The sequence below is a fragment of the Somniosus microcephalus genome, chromosome 3 (genome assembly GCF_052327205.1).
Source record: "Somniosus microcephalus isolate GS21.2 chromosome 3, FLI_Smic_1.0, whole genome shotgun sequence".
Lineage (NCBI taxonomy): Eukaryota > Metazoa > Chordata > Chondrichthyes > Squaliformes > Somniosidae > Somniosus > Somniosus microcephalus.
In genome coordinates this window covers 156,241,183-156,263,107 of record NC_140989.1, presented here as the reverse complement: position 1 = coordinate 156,263,107, position 21,925 = coordinate 156,241,183, and the positions used below count along the sequence as shown (strand labels likewise).

Genomic DNA, 21,925 nt, shown 5'->3' with positions numbered 1-21,925 from the left:
AGACCATCGGGAGGCGGACGCATCCACCAAGTTTGCTCACTGGCTTAGGTGCTTTGAAAGATTCCTGATCGCCTCCGCTGCAACGGTCAAATCGGATGAGGACAAACTGGATGTCCTGACCTCCAAAGTGAACCACCGAGCGTACTCGGTCATCCAGGACGCGACCTCGTACACGGCTGCTCTCAAGCTCCTCAAGGACCAGTACACGCGCCCAGTGAACGAGGTGTACGCCAGGCACCTCCTGGGGAGTCGTAAACAACAACCTGGGGAATCGACTGAGGAATACCTTCAGGCACTGTCTGTGCTTGGCCGGGCCTGTGGTTGTAAGGATGTAAAGGCCGCCGTGTACACAGAGGAGCTTATCCGGGGCGCTTTTGTAGCGGGCCACAGATCCAATTACACCCGACAGCGACTGTTGGAGCAGAGTGACCTCGACCTCAACAAGGCCTCTGAACTCGCACTATCATTGGACGCAGCCTACCGGGGCATGGATGCCTACTCCTCTGCACCGTGGACGCCGCGGGGAACGACAGCCTGGGACACGGTACGACCGTCTCATAGCGCCGTGCCACCCCAGCCACATCCCAGCAACGGCCCAACTACCGCAGCAGTGTCCCAAGGCCAGAAATGCTACTTCTGTGGCCAGGCCAAACACCCCAGAGCACGCTGCCCGGCAAAAAATGCGATCTGCTCGGGCTGCGGGAAGAAGGGACACTACGCCAGCGTCTGCAGGGCCAAAGCCACCCCGAACCCCAGCAACGCCATGTGTGGGCCGTGCGGGCCGCCATCTTGGGCCTCCCCAGCCATTTGCGAACCACCGGAACAGCAGCCATTTTGGACGCCTCCAGCCACATGGGGTTCATGGACGCCGCCATCTTGGACGCCAGCCAGGACGCAGCAGGCCCCCAACACCGCCTCATCTGATACCCGCAGCGACACACCGACCCCTACGCTGGCCTCCGTTACGCTGGACCAAGCGAGACCGCACCAACTGGCCCGGTCCACAATGGACATTAAGGTAAATGGTCACGAAACAACCTGCCTTTTTGACTCTGGGAGCACGGAGAGCTTCATCCACCCCGACACGGTGCGGCGTTGCTCTCTCCCAGTCCTGCCTGCGCACCAGCAGATTTCTATGGCCTCCGAGTCCCAGTCGGCGGACATTGGCGGCTACTGCGTGGTGACACTCTTAGTAGACGGGACTGTGTACGATAATTTTAAACTTCTGGTCCTGCCCCACCGCTGCGCTGCCGTTCTACTGGGGTTAGATTTTCAGTGCCATCTTAAAAGTGTTACGATGGCGTACGGTGGACCCCTCCCCCCACTCAGTCCACAGCCAGCAGCTTCCAAACTGCCCGCCGCGCACCAGGTGCAACCTCTCCACACTCAGAGTCACCCCCCCCCACTGTTTGCTAACCTCACCCCCGACTGTAAGCCCATCGCCACAAAGAGCAGGCGATACAGTGCCGGGGACAGGGTTTTCATTAAAACCGAAGTGGAGCGGCTACTGAAGGAGGGGATTATTGAGGGCAGCACCAGCCCCTGGCGAGCCCAAGTTGTGGTCGTTAAGACCGGCGAGAAGCAGCGCCTGGTCATCGACTACAGCCAGACAATAAATCGCTACATCCTGCTGGACGCTTACCCACTTCCCCCGCATAGCTGATATGGTCAACCAGATCGCGCAGTACCGCGTCTTCTCGACCATTGACCTGAAATCAGCGTACCACCAGCTCCCTATCCGCCCTGAGGACCGCCAGTATACTGCCTTTGAGGCAAACGGCCGCCTCTATCACTTCCTTAGGGTTCCCTTTGGCGTCACCAACGGGGTCTCCGTCTTCCAAAGGGAGATGGACCGGATGGTCGATCAAAATGCGTTTTAAAGGGCCTCTCCCCTCCTCCGACCGCAATGTGTACTTCCTCAACATTATTGATGAGTACTCCCGTTTCCCGTTCGCCATCCCCTGCCCGGACATGACCAGTGCCACGGTCATTAAATGTCTGAACGACCTCTTCACCCTGTTCGGTTTCCCCAGCTATATCCATAGCGACCGGGGCTCATCGTTTATGAGCGACGAACTCCGCCAGTACCTGCTCGCTAGGGGTATTGCCACAAGCAGGACCACCAGTTACAACCCCCGGGGGAACGGACAGGTGGAAAAAGAGAATGCGACAGTTTGGACGGCCGCCCTGCTAGCCTTAAAGTCTAGGGGCCTTCCGACCTCCCGCTGGCAGGATGTGCTCCCCGATGCGCCCCACTCTATTCGGTCACTGCTCTGCACTGCCACTAACGCCACCCCTCATGAGAAAATGTTTGTCTTCCCAAGGAAGTCCACATCGGGGACATCGCTACCGCCATGGCTGACGTCCCCAGGGCCGGTCCTACTGAGAAGACATGTGAGGACCCATAAAACGGACCCCCTGGTCGAGAGGGTCGACCTCCTCCACGCCAACCCCCAGTATGCTTACATTGCGTACCCGGACGGGCGGGAGGACACAGTCTCCATACGAGACCTCGCACCCTCGGGGGCCCCAGTAACCCACTACCCACTACCACCCCCCCCCCCACGATCCAATATCCAACCCCAGCAGACGGCACGCCTGGGCCCCGCGACCCGCTCGACACCCACGAGGACTACACACCAGTGTCCCAGCCTACGCGGGACTCGACGCCGGAAGCTTCACTACCCCTGCCGTCGCCACATCGATCACAGTGGCAGACAAGACCTCCGGAGAGACTCCAATACACAAACTTTTAATACACTTCACCCCGCCGGACTCATTTTTAAACAAGGGGTGAATGTGGTAAACCACTGTTATACCTGCCTGTGTGGGTGTTTGTATTCCACTGTGTACATGTCTGTACATGCCTCGGCTGACTCCTCCCACGAGTCCAGGTATAAAGGTGACTGCTCCACAGTCCCTCTGTATTCTGGACTGGTCGACCACTCGAGACACACCTTCATTCTCTTGTTAATAAAAGCCTGTTAGTTACTCGCTTAACCTCAGTCTTTTGAGTAATTGATAGCGCATCAGGTATTTCCTCCACATTTAGGTAAATGTGCATGAAAGATACCTGGGCTGCTTGATTGTGTGAACCATCTAGCAGTTAGCTGAAGGGCAGTATTGGGAGAAGCCAAAGACCAGTTTTTGCCTCCCCTTTTGGTCTGGGAATTCTATATGGACCAAGGAGTCCTAAGCAAACATTGGAGAAACTAGGACACATCGTGTATGTGTTCTTTTTTTTAAAAAATATTGAAGGCATAGGACTAAGCAGCTCTTTAGTTCCTTTCTTGAGGTGTTTAGTCTTGGCAATGGGACAAGTGAGGGTGGAAAATTTGGTAGGGACCCATTACATCAAATTCCCACCCATTTTGGTCCTAATGTATTTCCATTGACACTTCTGTACAATGGGTGTGCCCATCCAAATGTGAGCAGTTGTATTCTAATGAGTTGGTATTGATGGATTGGCATCACATTTTCCCTCATTACTGCCTTGGCAATACTGCACACTACTGAAAGCATCACCCAAAAGCTGCCCAGCATTGATAAGAGAGGCAGAATGACACAAAACATGTAGAAGGCAGGATGAAAAATGGATTTGGGCACAATTGAGCTGCAGTTCTACATCAGTAGATTTTCCCAATCCATTGGGGCTGGCAAATAATGTTCTACCTACCAGATTATCTGTTCCTTTTAAGTTGGCGCGGGCATCCATCTCTTGCAGCATCAGCCACTTCTAGCCTCCACCCCCTGTGGTGAGCTTCCAAGTGCAACAACAACAACTTGTATTTATATAGCGCCTTTAATGTAGTAAAATGTCCCAGGGTGCTTCACAGGTGTATTATAAGACAAAAAGTTTGACACCGAGCCACATAAGGAGAAATTAGGGCAGATGGCCAAAAGCTTGGTCAAAGAGGTAGGTTTTAAGGAGTGTCTTAAAGGAGGAAAGAGAGGCAGAGAGTTTTAGGGAGGGAATTCCAGAGCTTAGGACTTAGGCAACAGAAAGTATGGCTACCAATAGTTGAGCGATTATAATCGGGGATGTTCAAGAGGGCAGAATTAGAGGAGTGCAGATATCTCGGGGGTTGTGGGGCTGGAGGAGATTACAGAGATAGGGAAGGGCGAGGCCATGGAGGGATTTGAAAACAAGGATGAGAATTTTGAAATCGAGGCGTTGCTTAACCGAGAGCCAATGTAGGTCCGCGAGCATAGGGGTGATGGGTGAACAGGACTTTGTGCGAGTTAGGACATGGACAGCCGAGTTTTGGATGACTCAAGTTTACACAGGGTAGAACGTGGGAGGCCAGCCAGGAGTGCGTTGGAATAGTCAAGTCTAGAAGTAACAAAGGCATGGATGAGGGTTTCAGCAGCGGATGAGCTGAGGCAAGGGCAGAGACTGGAGATGTTACGGAGGTGGAAATAGGTAGTCTTAGTGATGCTGCAGATATGTGGTCGGCAACTCATTTCAGGCTGGAATCCCACTGAAAAAGTTAACAGAAGGCTGACTCCAGCAACTTTGGCGGTGTCAGTGGCGAGTCATTCAGGTGGGCACTAAGCCTGGCCTGCCATACAGATACCATGCATCTGGCTGGGGAGGAAATTCGCGGCCAGTTGAGTGTTGAAAAATTGTTTGACTGGGGGAAGGGGTGGGGTGCCAACACAAAAGATGCCAATTCTGTCCTTGCCCATCCTTCACACAATTGCACTTTCCAGCAGAGGCCTTTCTTTAGCGATCAGGATTGGGAATATATACCTTGGAGCAATGAGACCAATTGCTGTGTCCTTATGCCTCCACTAACTCGGTACAAAGGATCAAAGATAGAGGAACCTTTGTGGTCTGTATGGTTTAAGTACCACCTCAGGCAGTGCAGTTAGCCACTGACAGTTTCTTTTTAAGTAAAGTTAGCTGATCTCAGCTAGCCCAATAGTTTAGGTGTTACAGTTGGTCTCAGTGTTCTGGACTGGAGAGGGTGGAAAATTCAGCCAGGGTTCCTATCCCAGAGCGCTTTCAGTGACCTCTGCTGGATAGTGTGCATGTGTGTGGACATTAGGTGAGGACAGAATTGGGCTCATCCTTGATGCTCCCCCTCCACAGTTAATAGCTCACAACATTCCTGTCGGGTCTCAGCAACAACTTGGGCTTTGACTTTGGGCGATAGTGTAAATCAGCCGTCAATTATGCATCTCTCCCGATTTTCATTTCTGTGGAAGTCAGTGTGATTTGAAAAGAAGGGCAGGAATTTTGAAATTGACATGCTGGGGCACTTGGAGACACAGGTGTTCAGAAAGGTGACAAGAGTGTGGGATTTAGTGCAGATGAGAAGTAAGCTGTGAACTGAATGAACTGAATCTTGCAGAGGGTTGAAGAAGGGAAGGCAGTTAGCAGGATATTCGAGAAGTCAAACCTTGTATTGATACAGGCAAGAGTAGGGTGTTAGCAGCAGAAGGGGAGAGATAGAGGTGGAGAAAGGCAACGTTGCAGAAGTTGAAGAAATTAGTTTTAGTAACAGTGGCTGTGGGAGAGAAAACTTAGTTCAGAGTTGAGCAGTACGATTAACATTTCTCACATCCTGGATCAGCTTGAGGCTGCAGCTGGAGAAGTTGATGGCCTTGAGATTAGAAGCTTGGCGGTACTCACAATAGCCAAAGTGGATGGCATTCAGCTGGAGAAAGTTTTGGCTCATCCAGGTCTTGATATCGGGCAATTTGAAAATGTGGCAATAACCTTTTGGTCAGTAGAGGAGCCAGAACTGGATGTCATTGGCATACATGTGGAAGCTGTGTAACAACAACTACTTGTATTTTTATAGCGCCTTTAACGTAGTAAAACATCCCAAGGTGCTTCACAGGAGCGTCATAAAACAAAATTTGACACCAAGCCACATAAGGAGAAATTAGGGCAGATGACCAAATGCTTGGTCAAAGAGGTAGGTTTAAAGGAGGAAAGAGAGGCGGAGAGGTTTAGCGAGGGAATTCCAGAGCTTGGGGCCTAGGCAGCTGAAGGCACAGCCACCAGTGGTCGAGCGATTAAAATCAGGGATGCTCGAAAGGGCAGAATTAGAGGAGCGCAGATATCTCAGGCGGGGAGGGCTGGAGGAGATTACAGAGATAGGGAGGGGCGAGACCATGGAGGGATTTCAAACCAAGGATGAGAATTTTGAAATCAAGGCGTTGCTTAACTGGGAGCCAATGTAGGTCAGCGAGCAAAGCGGTGATCGGTGAACGGGATTTGGTGCGAGTTAGTGGTGTAGATAGTGAAGACGAGAAGGTAGAGAATGGGTCCTTGGATACACCAGAGGTGACCATATGAGCAGAGCAGGAGAAGCCATAGACTGCAATGTGGAGCCCACATTGAATCAGGTAAGAGTGGAACCAGGAGAGTAGTGGTCCAGAGGTGAACTGCAGAGGGAGATGTCAGAGGCGAATGGAGTGGTCATGGTCATCTGTGTCGAAGGTGGTAGAGAGGTTACGGAAGATAAGGGGATACAAGGAGACATGGTCTAAATCACACAGGATGTTGTTTGTGACTTTAACCAGTGTGGTTTTGGTACTGTGGGTGGCACAGAAGCCAGATTGAAGAGACTTAAATAAGGAGTGGCGAGAGAGGTGGGAACATAGTTGTAAATCAACAAAACATTTCAGGACTTTGGAAAGGAAGGGAAGATTTGAGATGGAGCAGTAGTTGTAAAGAATGGATGGGATTTAGAGTGGGTTTCTTGAGGAAGTGGGTGACAATAACAGTAGCTTTGAAGAATGTGGGGACAGTGTCAGACAGGAGGGACAGTTTGATGAAGTTATCAAGCATGGGGGAGAGGAGGTGAAGATAGCTGATGAGGAATTGGAATGGGAGGAGATCAGATAAGTAGGTTGAGTGAGCTAAGTTGGAGATGGAGAAGAAACTGCAAAGCACAAGAAGTGTGGGGGTACAGCTAGGTGGATGACTGATGGGGGCACTGGGAGTTTGGGATAGTAGTGGGGGGCGGGGGGAGGTCAGGGTCAGAGAGAGGAAGCCGTGGCCACAGCACAGCTTTGGTTATAGATGTTTAAAAAAATCCATGATCCGTGCAGTAAGGCTGAGGTAGCAGAGGGCAATTAGCATCTGTACTTCAGCATGGCTGCGAGGAAGTTTGAACAATTCAACTGTTTAATTTTCCCCCCTCCACATTCCGTTTTCACTTCATTTCAATAAGTTTCCCCTTTTTAAAAATGTTTTTTTACATTATTATCCTCTTCATGCAATTAGCCTGATGTGCAGCCAAGAGGGCAGGCATGCAGTCTTATGCCAGACAGCCACCAGAGACCAGCCAGATATAACCCTCCCCTTTGGTTTATTTCCATTCCTCCTGTTGGTAGCCCCAATTTGGTGTTCAATTGTTTTTAAGGTTTCCTCATGCACCATCCCCTGACCGAGGTTGGAGGCCAGACTTGCCCTTTACAAATGCCAATTTGCAATCCACTGCCAGGAGTTACTCAAAGCTGACTCACCAGCTGATTTTCTGCACCTTTTTTGGGAGGAGACAGCTAACATTTGCTTGGAGCCTGCTCATAATGGAATAGCTGACATTCAGAGTTTAGAGCAAAAGTAAAATACTGCGGATGCTGGCAATCTGAAATTTAAAAAAAAATGCTGGAAATACTCAGCAGGTCAGGCAGCATCTGTGGAGAGAGAAACAGAGTGTCAGGTCGATGACCCTTCGTCAGAACTGGAAAAAGTTAGAGATGTAACCGATTTTAAGCAAGTGCAGGGGCAGGGAAAGTGGTGAGGGGAGGAAAGAACAAAAGCGAAGTTCTGTGATAGAGTGGAAGGCAGGGGGAAATGACAAAAGGTATGAGTGTACAAAGCAAAAGGAGATGGTAATGGGACAAGTAAAGAAACAAAAGATGGGTCCAGAAGAGGTGTAAATGTGAACAGCAGAATCATCAACAGCTGCGTTCTGCACAGAGCGGAATTAAACGGAGTGGACTTAAACAGAGTGTTTTATTTGGGAATTTGGAAAGAGTGGGAATTTGGAGAAAAGGGGGAAGGAGTTGTTGCTTTTTGCCTACACGATTTGTAGTGCTTTATGTTTCAGGTAGGTAATTAATTTCATTAATCATAACTTAATTCAGATCAATTAAGTAGTCCAGAAACTAAACTGTAAACTAAGTTACTTAAATACAAATTTAATTAAATAGAACACGGTCATATAGGGATGGCAGTGCAGGTGGTGTGCCGCAACTGCAGCATGTGGGAGTTTGTGGCGAGCATTGTGATCCCGGACAAACACGTGTGCAGTAAGTGCCTGCATCTTGAGGAACTTCAGCTCAGAGTTGTTGAGCTGAAACATAGAAACATAGAAGATAGGAGCAGGAGTAGGCCATTCGGCCCTTCGAGCCTGCTCCGCCATTCAACGAGATCATGGCTGATCATCCAAACCCTAACACCCGGTCCCTACACCGACAGCCGTCCCACCCAAGCCCTATCCCCGTAACCCCACGTATTTAATCCCCCCTAACACTAAGGACCAATTTTTATCATGGCCAATCAACCTAACCCGCACATCTTTGGACTGTGGGAGGAAACCGGAGCACCCGGAGGAAACCCACGCAAACACGGGGAGAATGTGCAAACTCCACACAGACAGTCACCCGAGGCCGGATTTGAACCCGGGTCCCTGGCGCTGTGAGGCAACAATGCTAACCACTATGCCACCGTGTCTGAAGTCTGAGGTGGAGACATTGCGGGGCATCAGGGATGGGGAGAGTTACCAGGACACTTTGATTCAGGAGGCAGTCACACCCCTTAGATTAGGTAGTGGTACAAGTCTGGTTAGTGGTCAGGGACAGGAGGGTGTGACTGCAACTCAGGCAAGTAAGGGGACCCCCAGGTGAAGTGCTGGAGGAGTCTCGGTATTTTTCCTTATCCAACAGGTATGAGGTTCTTGCTGCCTGTGTGGATGAGGGAAAAGCCTGCAGGATGGATGAGCAATCTGACCATGGCACGATGGTGCAGGAGGGGGGAGTGAAAGGGAATGTAGTTATGGTCGGGGACAGTATAGTCAGAGGGATAGATACTGTTCTCTGCAGCTGCGACCGGGAGTTCCGAAGATTGTGTTGCCTGCCCGGGTTAAAGACATCTCTTCACGGCTGGAGAAGAACTTGGCGTGGGAAGGGAAGGATTCAGTTGTCGTGGTCCACGTAGGAACCAACGACATAGGTAGAAGTAGGAATGAGGTTCTGCTGAGAGAGTTTGAGGAGTTGGGGTCCAAATTAAAAAACAGAACCTCAAAGGTAATAATCTCTAGATTGTCACCTGAGCCATGCGCCAATTGGCATAGGGATAAGCAGATTAGAAGGTTAAATGTGTGGCTCAAAGAGTGGTGTGGGAGGCAGGGGTTTTGCTTCATGGGGCACTGGCACCAGTACAGAGGAAAGAGAGAGCTATTCCGTTGGTTCCACTTAAACCGGTCTGGAACCAGTGTCCTGGCAAATCAAATAAGTAGGACAATAAGACAGGGCTTTAAACTAATGAAGGGGGTGTGGGAGGATTCAGGAAAGAGTAAATTTAAAAGCAGAAAGAGAAATGTCAAGGCTCTAGAGCAGAGCAGAGTTTTGGGTGACAATAAGCAGAGTGGGTCAGGAAGGGACAGTGAGAGTAACAAAGGTAATAGGGCATCAGTGACTAAGGTGACATCAGGGAAAAATAGAAAAAGTCAAAGCTAAAGGCACTATAACTGAATGCGCGAAGCATTCGCAACAAAATAGATGAATTAATAATGCAGATAGAATTGAATAAGTTTGATCTAATAGCCATTCCAGAGACGTAGTTGCAAAGTGACCAAGGTTGGGAACTAAGTATTCCAGGATACTTAGGCCTATATTTTCCGACCCCCCATGGGTGGGTACGAGCTGTGTACACACCCGTAGGGACCTCGCAAGTGCTGGTTTCAGGCATGCGAAGCGCATGCGCTAAAAACCGGCACTTCCGATCTGTCAAGAACGCACGCCTGCCCGGGAGAAGGACCTCTGCAGGTGGAGAGTTCCACTTTCTGCAGAACCTCCGCCCGCTGAAATCCCTTAAAAATCTTTCACCTGGTAAAAGCATAAGGCCTGCTTTTACCAGCATAAGAGTTTTAAAAAGTTTTTAAAATAATTTTTTTTCACTCATTTATAATTTTAAAATACTTTTTAAAAAGGTAAGTTTATTTTTAGCCCCGTAAAAAACTTTTATCTTTTTCAAAAAATTTAATTTTTGTTTGAAATATTTAATTTAATGTAATTTTAACTCATTTTAAAAACGTGATGGTTTTTAAAAAATGTATTTAATGTTTTGATGTCTTTTTTCAGTGATGCCCATTCATACTTTTGACAGGTCTACCTGTCAAAAGTATGAAGGGGGATTCCCTTCTCCCGTTGGCTCACCTGGCCCACGTGATCCCAGGGACGATTGCGAACCTGACGCGAGTCACCCCAGCCACAACCTCTTCGCCCTGCTCCCGTCCGGTAAGAGATACCGAAGCATACGGTCTCGTACCAGCAGGTTTCGAAACAGCTTCTACCCCCAGGCCATAAGACTCATGAACGATTAATTTATTATTATTTATTACTGTTGTTTTATTTATTATTACTGCCTTTCTATTAGTATTTCTATTAGTATTTTTATCATTGTTATGCCATATTTATTCCAATGTTGGGAGGACTCGTAAAAATCAACATTTCATTGTGCAGTACACACGTCTGCTGCATATATGACAAATAAAATTGAATTGAATTGAATTGAACCGCCTGTGCCCCTGGGATAGCTGGGCCTCTGCAAGCGCGCACCAGGAGAGGCCCAGGATCGGAAATGGCCGGACCTTGGCAGCCCTCAGGTAAAGGCGTAGATTTTTTCCCGATAGGAGGCATCCTCACGCAGGAAGCCTCCTATCGGAAATTACGGGCCTTAACTTTTAGAAGAGGTAGGCAAAATGGAAAAGGAGGAGGGGTAGCCAGTAGAGAGAAAGGATCTTAGGTGGAGTTCGAATGGAGCTAAGAAACAGCAAGGGGCAGAAAACATTGGTGGGAGTTGTTTATAGGCCCCCAAACAGTAGTTGTAATGTAGGGCAGAGTATAAATCAGAAAATTAGAGGTGCATGTAACAAGGTTAATACAGTCATCATGGGAGACTTTAATCTACATAAAGACTGGGCAAACCAAATTTGCAGTAATAGTGTGGCGGGTGAGTTCATGGAATGTATACAAGATAGTTTGCTAGATCAGTATGTTGAGAAACCAACTAGGGAACAGGCTATTTTAGATCTAGTATTGTGCAGTGAGAAAGGGTTAATTCATCGCCTTGTAGTAAAGGAGTCCTTAGGGAAAAGTGACCATAATATGATAGAATTTTATATTAAGTTTGAAAGTGATTTAGTTAAATCCCAAACTAGGGTCTTGAATCTAAACAAAGCAAACTACGTAGGTATAAGGGGCAAGTTGGCTAAGGTAGATTGGGAATCTACTTCACTTCCCCTCCCCTCCCCTTTCAGCATTCCGTAGGGACTGCTCCCTCTGAGACATCCTAATCCACTCCTCTATCACCCCCAGCACCCCTTCCCCTTCTCCCGGCACTTTCCCGTGCAAGCGCAGGAGATGCAATACCAGCCCTTCTACCTCCCCACTTCCTACTGTCCAGGGCCCCAAACACCCCTTCCAGGTGAAACAGCGATTTACTTGTACTTCTTGCAATCTAGTATACTGTATTCGCTGCTCACGATGTGGTCTCCTCTACCAGCGTATTTCACACTTCATCTAGAACCATCCTTTGTTTCTTTACCTGTCCTATTACCATCTCGTCTCGCCTTGAATATCTCTTAATGTCTCTTCACCTCTCACAGACCTTCCCTTTTGTTCTTTCATCCCCTCCCCATTTCCCAGCCCCCAAACTTGCTTTTTCATCCGTTTCATTTCCTGCTTTTTTCTCAGTTCTGATGAAGGGTCTTCGACCTGAAACGTTAACTCTGTTTCTCTCTCCACGGATGTTGCCTGGCCTGCTGAGTTTTTCCAGCGTTTTCTGTTATTTCGGATTTCCAGCATCTGCAGTATTTTGCTATCGTTAAGCAATGGCAAGCATTTAAAGAATTAATACATAATTTACAACAAATATACATTCCTTTAAGGCACAGGAAAAGTGGTCCAACCGTGGCTAACAAGAGAAGTTAAAGATAGTATTAGATCAAAGGAAGAGGCTTATAAATGTTGCCAAAAAGAGCAGTAAACCTGAGGATTGGGAGGATTTTAGAATTCAGCAAAGGAAGACCAAGAAATTGATAAAGAAAGGGAAAATAGAATGAGAGTAAACTAGTGAGAGACATAAAAACAGACTGTAAGAGCTTCTATAGGTATGTAAAATGGAAAAGATTAGTGAAAGTAAGTGTGGGTCCCTTACAGGCTGAGACAGGAAAAATTATAATGGGGAATAAGGAAATGGCAGAGAAATTAAACAAATACTTTGGGCTGGATTTTCATTCAGCAGTCGGGAAGGAGGCGGGACTACAACTTTTGGGTTTTAGTCCCGCCTCCATCGAGATGCGGGCAATCCACGCGATTTTCCCTTGATTGACCTTGTCAGCAGACCAATTAAGGGCCACCCGGCAACAGGTGACGTCACAGACAGAAATTTCATCTGTCACTACGTCTTGACAGATGAAATCTCAGTGTTTCACAGCTGTTTGAAGCTGTCAAACACTGACAGTCTTACTTCTAACTTGAGTCCTTCTCCGCAGACTCAGTTAGAAATCACGCCGGCACTGAAAGCTGAAGGCTGTCACTTTTGACAGCTCGCGGCCATTCTGCTTTCTGTGGCGGCTGAATGATGGACTCCCGAAGCCTAGAGAAAGAAAGGCTGTAAAGGTAAGTACAGGTAATTTAAACTTCTTTACGCACTTTAGACACACCAAACACACTTACCTTTGCACTCATGCACCCATCACTCACCTAAACACCGATATCTCAACCCCTCCAAGCCCTTCAACCTGATGGCCCGCCTGCTCAAACCTGGCGTGGTTTGGAGCCGTCGGGAATCCCACATGACACCCTTCAAAATAGGGATTAGGCTAAAAACTGCCTGTTAACTACCTGTTAACAGGCAGTTAATTGGCACTAATCCCTTCCCGCCTCGGGTCGGCGGGTCCCAGTGCGGGGCGGGTACCCGCCTCCTTTGAAACTTACGTGGAGGCGGGTTTTGGGCGGGATGGTGTCGGGACCCCCGAATTCAGGATTTTTGCCCCCCGCACGCCTAAAAGCCCGCCTCACGGCACACTGAAAATCAACCCCTTTGTGTCTGTCTTCACAGAAGAAGACGCAAAAAACCTCCCGAAAATAGTGGCGAACCAAGGGCCTAGCGAGAAAGAGGAACTGAAAGAAATTAGTATTAGTAAAAAAATAGCACTGGAGAAAATAATGTGACTGAAAGCCGATAAATCCCCTGGACCTGATGGCCTACATCCTATGGTTTTTAAAGAGGTGGTTTTAGAGATCGTGGCTGCTTTGGTTGTCATCTTCCAAAATTCCATAGTTTCTAGAAGGGTTCCTGTGGATTGGAAGGTGGCAAATGTAACCCCACTATTTAAGAAAGGAGGGAGAGAGAAAACGGCGAACTACAGACCAGTTAGCCTGACATCAGTAGTTGGGAAAATGCTAGAATCTATTATTACGGTCATGGTAACGGGGCACTTAGAAAATAATAATAGGATTGGGCAGAGTCAACACGGATTTATGAAAGATAATCATGTTTGACAAATCTATTATAGAGTTTTTTGAGGTTGGAACTAGCAGAATAGATAAGGGGGAACCAGTGGATGTGGTGTATTTGGATTTTCAGAAGGCATTCGATAAGGTGCCACGCAAGAGGTTATTAAACAAAATTAGGGCTCATGGGATTGGGGGTAATATACTAGCATGGATTGAGGATTGGTTAATGGACAGAAAACAGAGAGTAGGAATAAACGGGTAATTTTCGGGTTGGCAGGCTGTAACGAGTGTGGTACCGCAATGATCAGTGCTTGGGCCTCAGCTATTCACAATCTAAATCAATGATTTGGATCAGGGGACCAAATGTAATTTATCCAAGTTTGCTGATGATACAAAGCTAGGTGGGAATGTAAAGAGGCTTCAAGGAGACATAGACAGGTTAAGTGAGTGGGCAAGAACATGGCAAATGGAATATAATGTAGAGAAATGTGAAGTTATCCACTTTGCTAGGAAAAATAGAAAAGCAGAGTACTTTTTAAATGGTGGGAGATTGGGAAATATTGGTGTTCAGAGGGACCTGGGTATCCTTGTACACGAATCACTGGAAGTTAACATGCAGGTACAGCAAGCAATTAAGAAAGCAAATGGTATGTTGGCCTTTATTACAAGAAGATTTGAGTATAAGAGTAAAGATGTCTTACTGCAATTATATAGGGCCCTGGTGAGACCACACCTGGAGTATTGTGTACAGTTTTGGTCTCCTTGCAGGTTTCCCTAGCCCTTCGGGCCAAACTTCCTCTAAGGTTCCCCCCTGCCCTAGCCCTGAACTCACATCTTTCTCCAGTTTCTCTCTGATCTCCCCTCATGACCTCTCTGCGCTCATCTTGTCCATGAGACCCACTTCCTGCTTCTTCGACCCTATTCCCACCAAACTGCTGACCACCCAACTTCCTTTTCTGGCTCTGATTTTAGTGGACATCGTTAACGGTTCTCTCTTCTCAGGTACTGTCCAACTCCCTCAAATCCGCTGTCATTAGCCCTCAAAAAAAAAAACCCTTGACCCCTCCATCCTTGCAAACTACCAAATTAAACACTTTGAACATATTGTCACCTCCCAAATCTGTGCCCATCTTTCCCGCAACTCCGTGTTTGAGTCGCTCCAATCAGGTTTCCGCCCCTGCCACAGTACCGAAATGGCTCTCCTCAAAGTCATAAATGACATCCTTTGTGATTGTGACAAAGGTAAACTATCCCTCCTCGTCCTTCTTGACTTGTCTGCAGTCTTTGACACCGGTGACCACTCCATCCACCTGCAGCACCTCTCCACCTTCGTCCAGCTGGGTAGGACTGCACCATTCTTATCTTTCTAATCATAGCCAGAGAATCACTTGCAATGCCTTCTCTTCCTGCTCCTGAATGTTTACCTCTGGTGACCCCCAAGGATCTATCTTTGACCCCCTCCTATTTCTCATTTACATGCTGCCTCTTGGAAACATAGCGTCAGTTTCCACATGTACGCTGAAGACACCCAGCTCTACCTCACCACCACATCTCTCGACTCCTCCGCGGTCTCTAAATTGTCAGACTGCTTGTTCGACATCCAGTTCTGGATGAGCAGAAATTTTCTGCAATTAAATATAACTCTCATCCAGGCCTTTGTTACCTCTAGACTTGACTATTCCAACGCACTCCCAGCTGGCCTCCCACATTCTACCCTACATCCTTGAGGTCATCCAAAACTCGGCTGCCCGTGTCCTAACTCGCACCAAGCCCCGTTCATCCATCACCCCTATGCTCGCTGACCTACATTGGCTCCCGGTTAAGCAGCGCCTTGATTTCAAAATCCTCATCCTTGTTTTCAAATTCTTCCATGGCCTCACCCCTCTTTATCTCTGTAAGTGGTTAGCACTGTTGCCTCACAGCGCCAGGGACCCGGGTTCAAATCTGGCCTCGGGCGACTGTCTGTGTGGAGTTTGCACATTCTCCCCGTGTCTGCGTGGGTTTCCTCCGGGTGCTCCGGTTTCCTCCCACAGTCCAAAGATGTGCAGGTTAGGTTGATTTGGCTATGATAAATTGACCCTTAGTGTTAGGGGATTAAATACGTGGGGTTACGGGGATAGGGTGGGATATGTGTCGGTGCAGGCTCGATGGGCCGAAATGGCCTCTATCTGCACTGTAGATTCTGTGAAAGTTAACCCCCCCCCCAAGATATCTGCACTCTCTAATTCTGCCCTCTTGAGCATCCCTGATTATTATTGCTCAACCATTGGTGGCTGTGCCTTCTGTTGCCTAGGCTCTAAGCTCTGGAATTCCCTCCCTAAACCTCTCTGCTTCTCTACCTCTCTTCCATCCTTTAAGATGCTCCTTAAAACCTACCTCTTTGACCAAGTTTTTGGTCATCTGCCCTAATTTCTCTTTATGTGGCTCGGTAACACATTTTTTTGCCTTATAATATTCCTGTGAAGCGCCTTGGGATGTTTTACTATGTTAAAGGCACTATATAAATAAGTTATTGTTGTTGCTCTTGACAAGGGGAACCCTATTGTGGTTCTGGGAGGGAGGGGAAGGGGTGAGAGCAGAAGTGCAGGAAATGGAACGGACACGGTCGAGGGCCATGTCAACCACGGTAAAGGGGAGTGCTCGGTTGAGGAAAAAGGAAGATGTATCGGAAGCACTAGTATGAAAGGTGGCATCATCAGAATAGATGTGACGGAGATGGAGAAACTGGTAGAATGGAATAAAGTCCTTACAGGAAGTGGGGTGGGAGGAAGTGTAGTCCAGGTAGCTGTGGGAGTCAGTGGGCTTATAGTGGATGTTTGTCGATAGCCTATCCCCAGAAATGGAGACGGAGAAGTCGAGGAAGGGAAGGGAAGAGTCTGAGATGGACCATGTGAAAGTGAGGGAAGGGTGGAAATTGGAAGCAAAGTGAATGAAATTTTCCAGTTCAGGACAAGAGCAGAAAACGGCACCAATACAGTCATCAATGTACCGGAAAAAGAGGTGAGGGAGGGGACCTGAGTAGGACTGGAACAAAGAATGTTCCACATATTCCACGAAAGGGCAGGCATAGCTAGGGCCCATTCGGGTTCCCATAGCAACACCTTTTATTTGGAGCAAGTGAGTGGAGTCAAAGGAGAAGTTGTTCAATGTAATTCTATATAGAGCATTACACGTGGCAAACTATATCCTATGTCTTTGCAATTTGTAGAAAAAATATGAATTTTATATCATATCTTTTGGTTTATGTAAAACCTATTTCCCTTTGAGACATAATTCTATAGAAAGTTGTACATGTAAAGATGGAGTCGCTGTGACTTATTACCCAGAACGTATTGCGTGGAAAGGAGGGAAGACTGTCCTGAGTTGCAATGGTATGAGCTACATTTGACTATATTGTAGATACTGAGGAAATTTGGTGGTATTGTAAATTATTGAAATTTGCAGTGGAGAAGAATTCCTCTTTTTAAATTTTTTTCAAAAAATTTAGCTTTTTTAAAAGTTGCACGGAAGCCTCGGTTTTATTCAATAGTTAGAATTTCAAAAGTAAATAAATTGACAGTAATTTAGACTTAAATAAGATATAATCGAGTTGAATTTCCATGGGGTTTCCACGTAATTTCGGCAGAAACTCGGTCCAAACAGCGGAGAAATGGTGTAAATGGTGGTATTTTGAACCGGGCTGGCAGAATTCATGCTAAAATAAAATGAGATGAACTGCTACTTGCCCTAAAATCTGGAATAATCCACTGGTATTTTTAAATGATGTTTTGGTATGGGTAGTTATCCACTTTTATTAGAACTTTAGTGTTTATTATTGATTTACAGAAATAGTTGACTAATTATGTGAGACCTGCCTCAGTGAATCGAATGTGCTTTAATGAAGCTAGTTATATTGTTCATCTGTTATATATGTGTGTATAATAAATTTGCGAAGACCAGCATCCTTTAATTTGTTTTTGTTGTTCTCTTGAGAGCCCCTGTTGATCTATGTTGTACTTAATACAAATATGTATGACTAAGTGATGTGTGCCTGATAAATAAGGTTTTGTTTTGGTGTCATGGACAGGGTTAGAATTATGAAGACCCAGGTGGGGAAAGCCAGTTTCACGCCTCATTCCTTTGTTAATGCCGTGTTTTAATCCTTTTGAGAGGAAAAAGACTTTTGTTTAAGTTTCGGAGAATAAAGGGTTTAACTTTCTTGCTCTTGTCAAATTAATCATCGGATTGGAAAAGAGCAGCAGCTTTCCACTGGGTTTTGTGTAGTGCTGTGAAGTTAAATAAGTGAGCATTTCAGGTGATTCTTTCTGTGCACTGAGGTACACGAGCTTCATTAATTGCCAGAGGATGCATTAAGCAGCGTTGGCTTTTGCTCACTGCCTGCCAAAGTCTGGAGACAATCAAACCCATAAGGGTCATTTTCTGCATGAGCTAACTTTTTCCTCCCTTATGTTTTGAAGCCTTTGTTGACGGTGACATCCTCAGTGGGAGCATCAAATTAACACTTCATATTCACAGCTTTACATTCACAGGCAGGCTGAGGAAAGTCAAGGAAAACAAACACTCCCATCATTTCTGCTCCATTTAATTACTGAATGAGGGGGTGGGGATGGGATACACTCACCTGTCGAGAAAAGAGAGGTTGGAGCAGGCTGTGATGAATTTTAATCACCATGTCACTCTGACCTTTAGTCCTATCAGATCACACAGCAGATTGCTACCTAAGGAGGAAAGGTGACGGCGAGGTGAAAAACAAGCAAATTGCTACTTTGGTTCTGAAGCTTTTATTTTTGTGGCCATTTTTCAAACTATGGTGAGTGACCTGGCCTATGAAAGTAGAAAATACTTTGGTGGAGCGAAAGTGGCAGCATCTGAATGTGTGTGCTAGCCAAACAGATTTCTGCAGCGACCATTCCCATTGTTTACCCTGCTTAAGCGGGCGAGAGCTACCTTATTTATCATGCCAGCTTTCCCCACAGTGAAAAGGCCTTCGAGCAGTGCCCAGGTGCGGATTAAGTCGATCAACGCGAATTGGGTCGAGCGACTGCAAAGAGTGCGAGGCCGGTGGCAGGTAGAATAATTATTTTCCAGTGACTGCTTTCAGGTGTTATTGGGCAGAAGTAAAAGCGTGTAATCCCTTGTAAAAACTGGCCTCTTCAGAGTGGTGTAAAACTGGAATGTTCAGCTGGCTCAGTGGATTAAGTGGAATTCATATTAACAGTTAGGACTGAGAGGGGGTATTAGGGACAAAGTAGCAATAGTAGGACGGTGTCGTATTGAAATCAGCCTACCAGGTGGTCTAGACACTAGACACAGTGAAAGACTGTAGGGGCTGCTTGTTGGCTGTGGTAGAGCCTGGCACTGAGCATTTAAATAAGCTGGGTGGGTGGGTGGGGGAAGGTGGTGGCACTGATGCAGCTATTGAGAGCTTTGCAGAAATGCCTGTCAGGCTTGGTTTACCACAATCACAGCAGTGATTAAGCCTCTTTTGATCACACATTTAGTTCTCTGTTTATCAGGGATGGGGGTGGGGAAGCATATTAATGTCCTGCACTGGGCCTACATAATTTCTCAGTGGGTCAAGGGGTCAGGCTTGTATTTAGTTAGTAGTAATGATCTCGTTAGGGATCTGAATGGACCACCGTCCAAGCTCATTCAACGGAATGAGCGTGGCTTCCCTTTACCCCGCCCCCCCCCCCCTCGCTTCCTTGTGTGGGCCCACACAAGACATGAACTGTGATTAATGGACTTCCAGGGCTTAATAACTTGCAAAACAGAATTAAACAAGAGGAGGTGAGGACAATTGGAAGTGGGACACAGCAGGGGCAGGAGGTTGTTGTAAACAGTGCTAATACAATCACAGTGCATGAGATTAAGGAAGATGGTTGCATACAATGGCACAGCTGGCAACTGGCAGGGAGCCAGGCCTGGGAGAAAGCTGCATTGCTGCTTCCAGGTGGCCGACTCAAGTTGAGCCTTTCAGTGTTGTGGTGGCTTTAAAAGAAGAGAGAAAAGGCTGTGCTTACACAGGCACAACAAGTGAGAGGAAGCCATTGAGAAGAGGAAAAGAAGAGATTAAATGGCAAAGAGAGTGAGGGGGGCAGGTGGTGGGGGCGAGAGAAGAGATACGCTTCAAATGTGAAACACATCATTTAGGAAGAACAAGTAACCCTTGACATGCAAACACCAATTTCCATACTTTTGTTTCAGAATTCACAAGAATTTTAATGGCTGCATGTTAACAATGATCTGGATGTTTTCCAGTATTGGCACCTAGAATAATACACATACAAAATTAACCAGCTTTTGCAGGCATCTCTGAAATATAGTCAGACGAGCAAAATACATCATTTTATAATCATGTCCGATTTTACCTGCCCACTAAATCTAGTGGGGGAAAAAAATTCTGTTTTTAAATTATTGATGCAATGCAGCGAAGAGAGCAATAGTATAAATAAATGTGAACTTATTTCACTCACCAAGTTCAGAAATAGATGTTAGTGGAGCACAGAGGAGGCACAGTAACTGTAGCAACCCAATAATGTATCTATCTCTAAGATGCCAATAATATATCTGAGCAGATTAAGAGGGTGGAAGGGAAGGCACGTTTATTCAATTGAATGAGCTTGCACAGTGGTCCCTAATCTTCTAGATATTGCTGCAGTGGTACAGATTTAAAACAATTTATTGCCGAATATGTTTTAACATCAAAATTACCAAGATTAAACAAACAATTAAAATACAGAAAATACTGGAAGTACGCAGCAGGTCAGTCAGCTTCTGAAAAGGGGACAGTTCATGTTTTGTGTGGAACTTGATCAAATTAAAGCATATGCGGACTGAAAATCTTTGGCACTTCCAGCGTACTCCTGCATAACTCTGGCAGGAGTGTGCTAATAGGACTGCTAATTAGGTCAGGGCCCCCATATGTCGGTGTATGCAGGTTCCCTGCTTTACTTCAGGGATTCTGTGGGGTTTTGTATGGGGTGGTGTCTTTGCTCACCCTTTTATAAGGCCAGCGGTACAAAAGGGGCCAGGTATGGGTGTTGGATCTCCCTTTGGCAGGAGTTTCTGCGTCCCTGGCGCCTCAGTTGGTGGATTAATCGTTGGCAGCAGTACGCCTGGTGAAACCAGGTATACCAGGCCGCCAAATGGTGCATGTGGGCCCCACCTAAGTCTTATCAGAAGGCCATTCGACAGAGTAACATCACAGCCTAGTCCATACGCGAAGCACTCCAGCAAGGGCAGCAGTCAAGGGTGGCAATCCTGGCAATTATTTTTCTCTCCTTTCCTAGCTGGGCATGCTGAGACCAAGTGTAGTGCTCCTACTGCTAAAAAAATGATCTCTTCCGCGTTGTGTAAATTAAAAATACCATGGGCAACAGCAAAAGGAGCAAAGTAACTGAAGTTGCTTGTGCATCAGGTCGTAAATTACTCGTAGCTTTATTGCTTTCTCTGGTCCACCTCACTCCTGGAGATTAATAAATCATAGGCATCGCTACCAGATATGACCTGTCCTCTATGTGAAAATGAAAGTATTTTCATCGTCAAAATGTCATCAAAATGTCATCATTGGGCCAGGATACACTGGTGCTCTGAGGCAACATTCAGTTTTATTCCACTATTGTAGCAAATGATTGAGGATAAAATGAGACTTTCTAATAACTTGTGATGTAATCTCAGCAGATTACGAATGCACATTAGAATTGCAGAGTGGGATTGTCCCAATGGTTGAGTTTGGTTAAGGCAAGTGTGGAACTGAACTATATAGACCACAAATGGTCCAGGTTCAATTTCTCTCCTGTGCTGAGTTAGCTAATCTCAGCTGGGGTTGTAGTACAGGCAACATAATTAAGCAAGACTTGCTTTTATATAGCGCTTACAAGTCCTCAGGATGTTCCAAAGTGCCTTTGCAGCCAATGAATGACCCTTTTGAAGAGCACTCAGTGGTGTTTTTGCAACAAAACATGGCGACCATTTTGCACACACCAACGTCCCACAAACAGCAGTAATGTAAAGTGCCAGTTTGGAGTGAAATTGATTTAGGCCCATTTTCGGGTCTGAAATGGGTGCTGCACACGGAGTGCACACCCCAATCCAGAGGCCCGAGGCTGACCCAACATTTGGCCTCGTTATTATTACCTGGGCACGCTAGCAGTACCTGTCGCGACTCCGCAGGCAGCTCGCCCATGTTAAAAAGGTGAATATCATGCCACTTGCC

At 46.7% G+C, this 21,925-nt stretch overlaps 1 protein-coding gene across 2 annotated transcripts in view; it reads left to right on the top strand.

The window, feature by feature from the left end:
• The window catches only part of LOC147121487 (uncharacterized), a 92,125-nt gene that overhangs the window by 53,439 nt on the left and 16,761 nt on the right, over nucleotides 1–21,925 (top strand). Inside the window, exon 1 of one of the 2 annotated variants that reach the window (XM_085981768.1) lies at nucleotides 18,366–18,775. The exons of the other annotated variant lie outside the window; for it this stretch is intronic. Within the exon in view, the coding sequence (XP_085837894.1) occupies nucleotides 18,665–18,775 (111 nt within the window). The 5' untranslated portion in view covers nucleotides 18,366–18,664. Of the gene's footprint in view, nucleotides 1–18,365; nucleotides 18,776–21,925 lie in introns of those variants that run through there. 2 annotated transcript variants of the gene reach the window in all.